The 11,809-nt window shown below is 40.8% G+C and overlaps 1 protein-coding gene across 1 annotated transcript; it reads right to left on the reverse strand.

Moving 5' to 3' along the window:
• Window positions 1–965: 965 nt before the first annotated feature.
• On the reverse strand, window positions 966–11,726 carry kcna7 (potassium voltage-gated channel, shaker-related subfamily, member 7). Its single transcript, XM_071467322.1, has 3 exons — window positions 11,432–11,726; window positions 9,810–10,568; window positions 966–6,656 (listed from the first exon to the last, which is right to left on the reverse strand). The coding sequence occupies exons 2-3, from the start codon at window positions 10,506–10,508 to the stop codon at window positions 5,718–5,720; spliced, it is 1,638 nt and encodes a 545-aa protein (XP_071323423.1). The 5' UTR covers window positions 10,509–10,568; window positions 11,432–11,726; the 3' UTR covers window positions 966–5,717.
• Between the last annotated feature and the right edge of the window lie 83 nt (window positions 11,727–11,809).

The raw sequence follows: 11,809 nt of genomic DNA on the forward strand, positions 1-11,809 counted from the left end.
AATGATGATTAAATATGATTAATTATTAATTATCAAAATAGATAAAAGTACATTTCTTCTTCATTAAATTAATAGACTAGTTGTTTAAGCTCTAAATCCTATTATTGATGTATAAATCAGGAATAAACTTTAGAATACAACTTTGCTGCAAAACCCAAACTAGTTTAATTACTTAATATAATGTTTTACCCGTAATAGTAGCCTAATATCACTTTGCATTACTTAGGGAAGTTAATTGGTTTCTGATTGTAATTTAGAGTTAAATCAACTAAATAACACAGCATGTTGAAAAGCACTGAACTTTAAATGGTACATTTTTGACATGGAGTCCCAGTTTGGTCTCAAAGATTTATCTGCCACGAGCTCAGTATAATATATTCTTAATAATTTAGTTAATTCATGTGGCCATATGTGATCCATCCATTCAGAAATCACTGATTAATGTCTGTGTTTTCTTTCTATGTCTCTTTTTTTAAGAGCACAGAATGAAAATATCATAACACAAGTCATCTGGATCATATGGAACAAATGTGCATGATCATTTCAAGATGAGAAGATGCAGTATTTGGATACGCTGGAGTCTTTTGTGTCATATTCCAGTAAATTAAATCCACTGGCAGAGGGACTGAGACAAATGTCCCAGATTATGCAGCAGTGCTGTTTCAAAAAACACAGTCTGACATCTAGAGGCAGGATCACTCATCACATATGGCAGAGTGGAACAGACTTACAGCTCTTCACACCATCTGTGCTCACTCATCTAAGTGAGTTTTAAACCCTTTCTTACCATAAAACTAAAAGGAGCACAGGCGTACAGTATCCAGTGTGCATCACCATCTAAAAATACCGAATACATGCCCAGTGATGCTTTTAAAAAGTTGTTTAGATTTGAGCAAACATGCTCTCATTCTCACCAGAGCCACTACACAGAGAGTCATGTGGAAGGAATTCAAAAATCCTTGACATGAGTGATAAAATATGATCTTTATTAAATAAAATGAGGCACGTATATATACATCCTAAGAATATATGCAGGTCACACCACATCCACACAGTCAAAATGGTATCTTATATTTCACCATTACTTTCTTAAGGAAAACTCAAAAACAAAATCTTTTTTGAGATTCAAACATTTGCCTCCTTCGGGCTTTAGAAATGTTTTAGAATGACTGTAGTGACCTTGAATCCATGTCAAGTACAATAGATTTAGACCAGTTGTGACAGGGATTCACGAAAAATAAATCCCTAAAAATACCCTAAAAGGTTCTCATACCTCTCCTGCAACATAATCCACTTTGTGCAAAACGTCTTTGATATCTTGAAAAGCACTTTAAATAAAATGTATTGTTGTCATTAGTAGCAGCACTATTACGTCCATCCACCCATATCCATGTAATCCATATTCTCTAGATCTCCCAAACAGTCTAACTGACAAAATGTGGATAAATACGCTGCTTCCATCATCGTCTTCAGCTCTGCTTGAAATTTGGCATTTAGCCATGTTTTGGGAGAGGGGTGACTGTGTCGGACAAGTTGGGTAAAGTCAGTTGGCATATTCTGTTTTTTAGTGTCCAGATGTTCATTCAAATGTCAATGGAGTTCACATCCCTCATTTACCAAGCATTCTGTTACCTTAATCTGTGAAGATATAAAAAGAGAGTCCTTTTGTCTGGTTTGACTACAGATGGAGATTTTGGGGTATAAAACCAAAGTTTAAAGTTTTCCCAGGAGCACAGTGGCCTCAGTAATTGTGAAATGGAGGAAGCTTGGAAACACCAGGACTCTTCCTATAGTTGGTTGTCTGGGCAAGAAGGGCCTTGGTCAGGGAGGTGACAAAGAACCCAATGGTCTATCTGACAGAGCTTTAGAAGTTCTCTGTAGAGATGGGAGAACCTGCTAGTAGGAAGATCATCTCAGCATGACTCTATCAATCAGGCCTTTATGGTGGAGCAGCTAGATAGAAGCCACTTTGATGGTGGTGGCAGCATCATTCTCCGGGCAACATTTCTTTTGCAATGTTTTCACTTCCCGTCCACACTGCTCTGGAGTTTTCGAGCCCTAAAAACTGAGGGTTTTGGAAATGTTACTGACCCTGTTTTAGTTAGTGTTAGTCTGGACGTAGATTGTTTCTGATACAGAGCTAAAATGGTTGTCTGGACGGAGATTATTATTATCAATGTAAAAATGCTGGTAGTATGGACAGAGTCTGAGTGTAGGATGAATGCAGCCAAATACAGAGACGTCCTTTTAGAAAACTTCAGATGTGACCTGAAACTGGGGCGACAGTTCACCTTTCAGCAATGACAATGACATGAAGCAACCAGCCAAGATATTGATATAGAGGCTTTGGGACAAGTCTCTGACTGCCCTTGAGTGGAGTACTCAAAGCCCCAGACTTAAAACAATAGAACGTCTGTGGAAAGATTTGAAGATGGCAGTTCACAGACACTTCCCATCCCATCTGATAGGACAAACTGCCCAAATCCAGGTGTGCAAAGCTTGTAGAGGCTTGCCCAAGAAGACTCAAAGATATAATTGCCACCAAAAGGGCTCCTACAAGGTACTGAATTAAGGGTAAATAATTAATGGTAAGGGTAAGTCAGATTTCAAATCTATAAATGGAAAAACTTCTAATCACTTTGTGATTATGATTTATTGAGTGTAGACAGATGGGCAAAAATGTCAATTTTCTCCAATTACAAGATGAAGTGTGCAAAAAGTTATGTGGTCTGCACTTCACACTTCCTGAAGCCACTGTATGTGAACCGATTTAAAATGTCATGTTGTCCCTTTTCAGAACATAATGACTATACAGATGTCCACATTGGAATTCATTGTAACTGACTGACATGTCAGTCTGAGACACTTACATCAAAGAATCGTCAATTTATAGTAAATAGTTGCTGTATATACTGTAGATAGATTCAGCAAGAAGAGGCTCTGCTCTTTGAATGGGTTTTCACAGCAACAAGAATTCTGATTGGAGAACAAACCCCCCCCAAACTCAACACACGAACATTAAAATTTAGGGCTTGTATTATGTCTTTGGGGTTTTTTCCTTTAGTGTGTTTTGTGGCTTCTTTGTGCATGTAACAAGTCTGTAGTACACAGTGAAGGAGTTATTCTCTCCCACAGAAAAAAACTGCTCCTGAAGTGCCTGAAATGTCTTGTTTGTATTCCAGGCTTTTCTTCCATAACTCATCTATGTCACTATGTAGTAGCTAGTTTGGAACGCCCTCAAACAAAGCTCATTAGAGTGGTGGTTGGGAAGAGTTTGGTCAGTTTCAGCCTGTCACCATGTTGAAAAGATGCTGTCTTTTCGGTGCAAAATGCAAATTCCCTTTGTATATGAATATACGAGGTTGGCGTTTCACCTTACAGTCGTTTGGCTACAGCAGAATAACATTTTACTAGTGACAGCAGATGCTTTTCACTTCAGTCTGCGTTTCAGTGCATTTCCTACACGTACAATCCACTGTTATGTCACGCAATAAATAAGTAATGGCGTAATATTTACTGAACAGACACTGCTGTCCTTCTGTAATCTTTGTTGCTGCAGATGTTCGTGCTGTTCACTCATTCTAGATTGGATTTGGGCTCAGACATATATGAATAGATTTGAGAAGTCACCATTTCCAATCAGTTATATTATGTTTTGTTATTTATCCTTTAGTTAATAGTTTTACAGTTTGCTTTGAGAACCTCCTCACCCGTAAGTAGATAAGGCAGTGCTCCCAAGTGCTGGGTGCACTGCCCCTCAGCAGACTTCCAGAAGAAAAGTGGGCTTTTAAGGATACCTCTTTTGAAAGCCCAAGGTAATATTGCCTGTTTCAGTCACACGTTTAGCTGAAGGACTGCATGACGGGAAGTTATAAAGAGTCCAAGGCATTTCCAGGGCAGATGAGATATATAGTATCCCCAGTGTGTTCTGCGTTTACACTGGGGAATCCTACCAGTTGGGCGTGCCTGGAAAACCTCCAATGGCACCCAAGAGATCAGGTTCAAATGCTTGAACCACCTCAACTGGCTTCTTTCAATGCATAAAACAGTGAGTCAACTTTAAGCTTCCACCATATGTCTGACCTTCTTACCCTTTCTCTGAAGGTGAGTCCAGATGCCCTACACAGGAAACTCAATTCAGCAGCATGTACTCCAGAAGCTCATGACTAAAGTGTAAATGTGTAGCATAAAATTGGCTCTGGATCAACTGCATGAACTCTGTCTGCGCCACTACCAGCCGATGACCGATATGTTTGGTGTCGTCGTCAGCTCAAGATTACAGCACTGCATTTCTGACATAACTCTGACAAGTACAGGGCGGCAACACCTGCAGCAGTCATTGTATGTTTAGCTACTGTATGAACACAGGAACAGATAATGGCACTACAGTTCACATTTTTGGATAACACAATCAGATAGATATGCAGTGAAAGGATTTTCAGCATGCCCCACTTCAGCCTTCATGTTACAGCAACAGAGTCATAAGCAAACAGTCTCTAGATGGATTATAGAAATGTTTGTTTTAGGAATATCTATATCTATATTGTGGTAAGTTCAACAGTTCTGTTTGTAGCATAATGAATTGAGTTTTAGTGTCTGTGTGGCCCCAGATTGTACCTCTAATCATTTTTACACAATACTTTTGCAAATAAGCTTTTTTCATAGATAGATCGAAGGAGGTTCTCTGACTTGAAGACATTCCCAGGTTCTTCGAATATTCCTCTGTCCAGCTGGATTTAATTTATTCCATGTGTTGCACAGAAAATCAGTGTTTTTTTTTTCAACTCCTTTATTTAGCCAAACGAAGATAGTGGCTTAAAGTGATATTTCTATATGAGACATCACAATATTTGTATCTCGGTAATGTTTTATTGTAAAGGTCTATAATTTCTCAATAATTTCTTATTACTTTTCTAGGAAGTTTGCTTAAGGGACTGTATAGTTTTGTGTTAATTATAGGAAAATGTTCAATCAGCATATTTTCACGAAATTAATTCTTATCAAATAATGTTTTCTGTCACCGCACAGCAGAGTCTGAACATGAAATTTCTCCAAAGGCAAGCATACAATTCTACATATATGAACAATAAAGTTTCCAATGATAAATGTATAATGACTGAATATTTACTTAAGTTTAAATCAATCTATTTTCCTTATAATTAGTACCAAATTACACAATACTAAAGTCAATCCGGGAAGCTTTCTAGGAAATTGTTAAATTTCATTTGTCTATATTAATCTTATTTTTCTTGCATTGTTGGAAATGAGCAAGAAGATACTGTATGTCACTACCCTCCGTAGTTATGGGCCCTAAGAAACAGAATTACAACCTTAGAAATTAGTTAAAATCCACTTTATTTTGCAGCTGATTGAATATAGTTTATTCCAGCTGTATATATGGTTCGATGAGGAATCTTGCTTTAGAACAGCAGTAAGTTCTGTCAAACCACCTGCAGGGTTTTTCAAAGATTTAATTTTGTTTCTTTGTTTGAGAAAAACAGATGCTTACTGTGTATCTCTGCGTCAAATGTAATCATACAGAAGTCTCAAATGTAAAAACCATGATCACATGAGAGGCATAAACAGGGGCTTGCATCAGTCCAAGTCTTCGTGTTTTCTCCTGTGTCATTCTGACTTTGATTTCAACAGTACCTTTCCCTCTTGGCTCTCTCCTTCTCCTGACAAGGTACTGTTTGAATTTTATTCTCTGCTTTCTGTCAGACCTGAGTGACCAGAGGTTCTTTGAGGTAGAACTTTATTCCTCTCTCATCACCAGTCGCCTGTCCAGCACACAGTCCTGCCAGAAGAGTCCCATTAAGTGGAGGGCAGATACCCCTGCTGCTCTGCCCGTACAGGGGTGCGTAATCTCCCATGCATTCAGGCCCCTCGTCCATTCCATCCTCATCTTCCTCCTCATCATCGTCTTCTCTGTCCTTTTCCCAGAGGGACGTGGCGACATGGTGGTACTCTGTGGTGTCCTCACACTCCATCTCTCGGTGGTAGAAGTAGCTGAAGTTGGACACGATGACGGGCACCGGCAAAGAGATGGTGAGCACGCCGGCGATGGCGCACATTGACCCCACCAACTTTCCCCCAACCGTCTCTGGGTACATGTCCCCGTATCCAACTGTCGTCATAGACACGACCGCCCACCAAAAAGCCTCAGGAATGCTGGTGAATGCTGTGTCAGGGCTATCCACCTCAGCAAAGTAGACAGCACTGGAAAAGAGTATGACGCCAATGAAGAGGAAGAAAATGAGCAGGGCAAGCTCTCTGAGGCTGGCCTTCAGTGTCTGGCCCAGGATCTGGAGGCCCTTTGAGTGACGAGAGAGCTTAAAGATCCTGAAGACCCTCACCAACCTGATGACCCTGATGAGGGCCAGAGACACAGAGGGCTGCGCGCCTTTGTCCTTGGCCAGCTCCGTGCCAAGTGTGACGAAATAGGGAATGATGGCGAAGAAGTCGATGGTGTTCATGACGTCTTTAAAGAAGTGCATCTTGCTGGGAGCGCAGGTGAAGCGCACAATGAGTTCAAATGAGAACCAGCAGATGCAAATCGTCTCCACAATGAAGAAGGGATCCTGGAAGGGAGTGAAGCCAGGTGGGATCAAGATGGTTTCGTTCGCTATGGTGGGGTGAGGTACGGTGGTGAATTGCTGTAAAACATGAAGGAAAAAAAAAAAAGGATGAAGGAAAAGTGGTTACAGTTGCCAAAATCAAAGCATGTGAGCTATTCTGGCTTACAGACACTATTGTATCATCTGTTGTTTGTAAAACTTGATTTGGAAAGAGCAACGTGAGAATAAAGGGGAAAGGTAGAGCAATCAGTAAATAGCTCCATGGAGACGACTGCAAACAGAGGGAAAACAAGGATGAAGTAAACAGGGAGAGGACAGCGGATAAGTGAGAAGAAGCAATATTATGAAAGTTTGTCCTTAGCACATTTGGAGTATTACATCTGTCATCACGATTCAATTGAGCTTGTGAGATCAGTGATACTGTGCTAACTTTTCTCTCCTATCCATTTTCACATCCCCTGGCTTTATTTTTCATTACAGACTTTTATATAAATCAGTTTCTCTATATTTAAACACACAAAAAACATTACTCTCATGTGACTCTGGGTTGTGTTACACCCAGACCCTGGCACGACCAAGGCATTTGACACTTCGTTTAACCCGGCTGCTTGTTTTTTTCTGGGAAGTAGGTGCAGGTTTGAAATGACTTGGCGTTAGTGTCTTTTAACAAGTTAGGTAGAGTTACTCTAAGCGTTTTACGACCTTGCAGCACATATTGTCCCCAACTGTGTATTTGTATGTTTTTATGTTTATCTCTGTCCAGCAACCTCACATCCTCATGTGTGTTTCTTTGTATCACAAAGCACAAACTACTTGCAAATCTTACAAAATACATTTGGAGACAGACACAGCTCAGATAATGGTGTCTTAGTGTCTTCAGTGTGTCCCTAATCAAAAAAATTCTACTTTGCATTGTTGCCATGCAGATCATTTTGTTTTTCTTTGCTGATGTTTTGAGATTTCTGCTGTTAGAAAATAGCTCTGTGGTTTTATGTTTGTCTAAAGGAGTGGCTTCACTTTTTCTAAATCTAAGCTGTAAAGAGACACTCTCCTTTTGCAATTTTAAAGGCCCAGTCCTCGTTTTATCGTAAAATGCATTCTAAAGTTCAGCTTCAGGGTATCTTCCAAAGTCACAGTCTTAGTATTAATGATTTTGTATCCCCAACAGTGTGTCCTTTATGAGCTGCGATGGAGGGATAGTAACAAGTGGAAAGCACCTGCTTGACTTGTCTAACTCACATAGTGCTAAAGCCTCATATCACCTTTTGCTAAAGCTATTGTACAAAAAGAGGACTCTGGATATTGTCCTCCATGTCTTACATTAGAATTGCCTTAGAACAGCATCTTCTCTTGGCCAGAATTGAACAAGAAGACACAACAGTGCCAAAGAAAAGTTTTTTTATATCATATGGGCATGGGAGAGTTGTTTTAAGACAGACTTTAAAAAATGTGAACCTGTCTGACCTGCCCTCTGACCTAACCTCTACTTTATATTGAGGTGATGGCAGAAATCAGCGATCAATATATCAAAACACGGGCACAAATCTGAATGACTAAAGCGAGGTAAATAGATGCAAACCAAAGATAAGTGAGAAGAAAAGTATTTTTGAGATTTGGGTGAACTTGCTTCTAGATAATGATCCTTCAGCCTTTCTCTGATAACACTTTGTAACTTAAGTCCCCCTTTTTAGCATTTAACCTCTACATAAACATTTCATAAAAAGTTTGTACCACATATATCAGGAAATTTTAACATATTTATTAATAAACAGTATTTGTTAACAATTATAGCTTCTTATGTTACACAGTTACAGCTGTGTTACTGTATTGCTATTGACTGTCTGTTTATACAGTGGTCTCCACTGGAGGAGTTCAAGTTGTTGATAAATACAATAATAAACACTTATATCTGCTTACAACCTCATTATAGTGTTGTAACCGATTTATTACATGTTTATATAGTGATCATAAGCGCTAAATAGGGGGCTTAAAGTAAAGTGTTAGCAATTTTTTTTTCATGTGGAAGCAAGTACATGTATGCTTCAGGATCTAAGAAAACACATTTTGTTTGTAAGATTTCCACAGACATCTGTTAAGTGAGTGATTGCGTGGGGACGGCTGTGCATGTACGTTTGATTTTGTTTATGTAGTGTCCAAAAGCATCAAATGCTCTGATCATGTGAGCGTATCTATGTATAGGAGTAATGCAGCACTATCGGTGATGATGGGGGACGTAAATCCAGCGACCACTGCAATGTGTCACTTGGCGCTTCACCAGCCTGAACTTCCAGAATCCACCTTATCTCCAGGCTACTGGAGAGTGTGCAAGGCTAATTTCATTTTGCGGCAGTCATCAGAAAAGTAGATCTTCAAGCCTCTTTTCCATGCCGTTTTCAGTCTGTAGCCTATGAGTCACACCGTTTATTAATATGGACTCTCGTTTATGTGTTGATATGCTCTCAGAGTTGTCCTTTCTCTATATATAGACCTTTAGATCTCTAAGGGGTAACATGAGACAAGCTCATCTCCTTTTCCTTGCCTTCACACTTGCCTTTAACTCCCTCCACACTCTCTCTTCTCACAGTACTACTGAAGTATCCACTGCATCTAAATGCACTTGCTGGCTCTGGCAGTTGTCTCTGAGTGGCTGACGAGGCACGGTATCTCTACAACGTATCCCTCCTCAAACACTAATCCTCCATGCAACCTGCTCTGTCTGCCTCTCATCTTTCCTCACTCTTGTTTCTCGGCCATCAGTTTAACTGCTCTCCTCAACTCCTTCATTCCTTCCCCTCAGTCTGAGAGGATCAGATTTAACGACAAGTCCAAAATAATCTATCCCTCGCCTTCTCCTCTCTATTGGCTTGATTTTGAACTTTCACGTTTTCTTCTTTTCAGCTTTTGGTTTTAGTCACCATTTCTCCCTAAAGTGTTGACGGGGGAGATGAAGACGTTTTCACCCTGTGCTGCAAGAGGGGGTTTATGTTCGGCAAAGTGACATCTGTCAACACCTGTCGTCCTTCTATGTTCACCTCATCACTTCATCGCAGTGTTAACCTCTGTTGTCTTTGCGCCCTGTCAGCTATCTCCCTCTTTCTTCACTCAGCTGGATGCCTGACTCCGTCACATGAACTTCCTCTGACACCATCTGCAGCCTTGTCAATCCTCTGTTTCTTCTTATCACTCACAAGTGGCCCTTGCATGTGTCATCACCATGTAAGCTCTCCTCACCTCCCTCAGTTCCTTCTCATTCCTGAACTCGGGCAGAGTCTCCAGGCAGAAGATGAGAATGGAGATCACAATGACCATGACACTGATGATGGCAATGATACGAGCTGCACTGGAGGACTCTGGATACTCAAACAGCATCCAGAGGCGACGCTGCAGCTCATTAGCGGGTAAGGGCCTCTCCTCTTCTTTGGGGAAGCCTTCGTCCTCCTTGAAGCGGTCAATGATCTCTTCTCCGAGCTCATAGAAGCGCAGTTCCTCCAGGAAAATGTCCAAGGGGACATTGGCGGGCCTCCGCAGCCTCCCGCCTGACTGGTAGAAGTAGAGGATGGCATCGAAGCAGACACGGCTCCTGTCCAGGAAGAGTTCGTTCTTCAGGGGATCAAAGTAGCGAAGACGACGTTGGGGGTCACCTAGCAGAGAGTCGGGGAACTGGGCGAGGGTACGGAGCTGGGTCTCATAACGCATTCCTGACACGTTGATGGCCAGGCGTTCAGTCAGAGCCCAGCCGCTCCTCAACTGGTGGCGGCGGTTCTCCCTCCGGGCCTCTCTGCCTGGCTCCTTCTCGCTGCTCTCCTTCTCCAGCTTGTTGTGCTTGTCTTTGGTCTGCTTGTCTTCATCACCAACCTCCCCTGATTTCAGTTTTTCTGTCTTCCCTCCTCCTCCTCTATCTGTACCTCCTCCCCTGTCTTGATTATCCATGTTTCAGTCTTTGGTTTTGCTTTCTTGTGTATCTTGTCTTACTATTCTTGCCTCTTTGCTCTGAAAAACACAAATCAGTGTTAACCTGGCATTCAAAAGAAACATGAGTAGATTGAGGTGAAAAACTATTTGATAAAATGCTAAAAGATCATTTTTGTGCATAAAAATCAAATATTTGAGTAAGACGGGGCATTAAAATACCATAAAAGCCCAAACATGCACCAACCAGTTAAAAACCTTCCCAGGAGTATATGGGTATATTTATATGATTAACATTCAGTTGCAGAGAACTAATGCAGCATAACACATCAATTGTGCAATAAATTCTGCCTTTATGAAGGTTATAATGTTTTTTTTTTTACTTTTTTAGTGAGGTGTCAGTTGAACTTTATGGTATTTCCATGATTTTGTCCATCCCATTTATATTAATGAGGATAGGCAAAATAATGGAGACGCTCACAGTGATCATACAGTTGAATAAACACCTCTCTGAAAATGGTCTCAACACAAACTTAGTCAGAGCCCTGAATCCTTCATGAAGGATTAGCGATTTTATTATGATTATTATTTCAGCCTAGCGATTTTCTGCACAACAGAAAGACATTTAGTTAACTTGTTTATCTTAAAAATCATAATAATTTAAATAAAAAACTTACCAAATAATGAAAACCAAAGCAGAATTAGTGTGAAAATTTCCTCAATTTTGGTGTATTTTTATAGATTTTTTTCAGAAAACCTAAAACAAACTTATGCATTTTTAACCTTTTTCCAACATATTTTGCAACATTACTGTAAATTAACATTATTCAGACCCTCCATGCAAAAAGCTCCATTCATGCAGTCAGCCTCATGCTTATTCACCCTTATCACCATGCCCAGTGCACCCAGGAGAAACAAAACTCAGACTGGGCTCCGTCTCTCACCAGTCTGCCTGCTGATTCCATTTAATCACACCAGAGGGTGACCATAGCTCTCCTACTGTACCTCCACCTCGGGGTGCTTTAGGGCTGACCCTTCTCTCTGTCTGAGAAAGTTTGGGTATCAGTCCCCTCATCATTATGTTCAGATGACCCCTCCTCCTCCTCCTCCTCCTCCTCTTACTCAATATTGTCCCACCTTCATGCATCACGTTATGGATAGGAGGGGAGGGAAGGAGGCAGGGGCAGCAGTGTGGCTCCTTCAGGAGCTGCTGCGGTGTTAATCAGCAGCCAGGGGTGAACTTAAGATGGTTAAGCCAGTTTGTAGGTCACTCACTGTCTTCACTTGCTCCCTTGTGCTCTTTCTCACGCTTCTGGGGAATG

This window comes from Trachinotus anak, unplaced genomic scaffold, assembly GCF_046630095.1.
Source record: "Trachinotus anak isolate AG129_WGS33_773 ecotype Australia unplaced genomic scaffold, CSIRO_AGI_Tana_v1 ptg000003l, whole genome shotgun sequence".
NCBI lineage: Eukaryota > Metazoa > Chordata > Actinopteri > Carangiformes > Carangidae > Trachinotus > Trachinotus anak.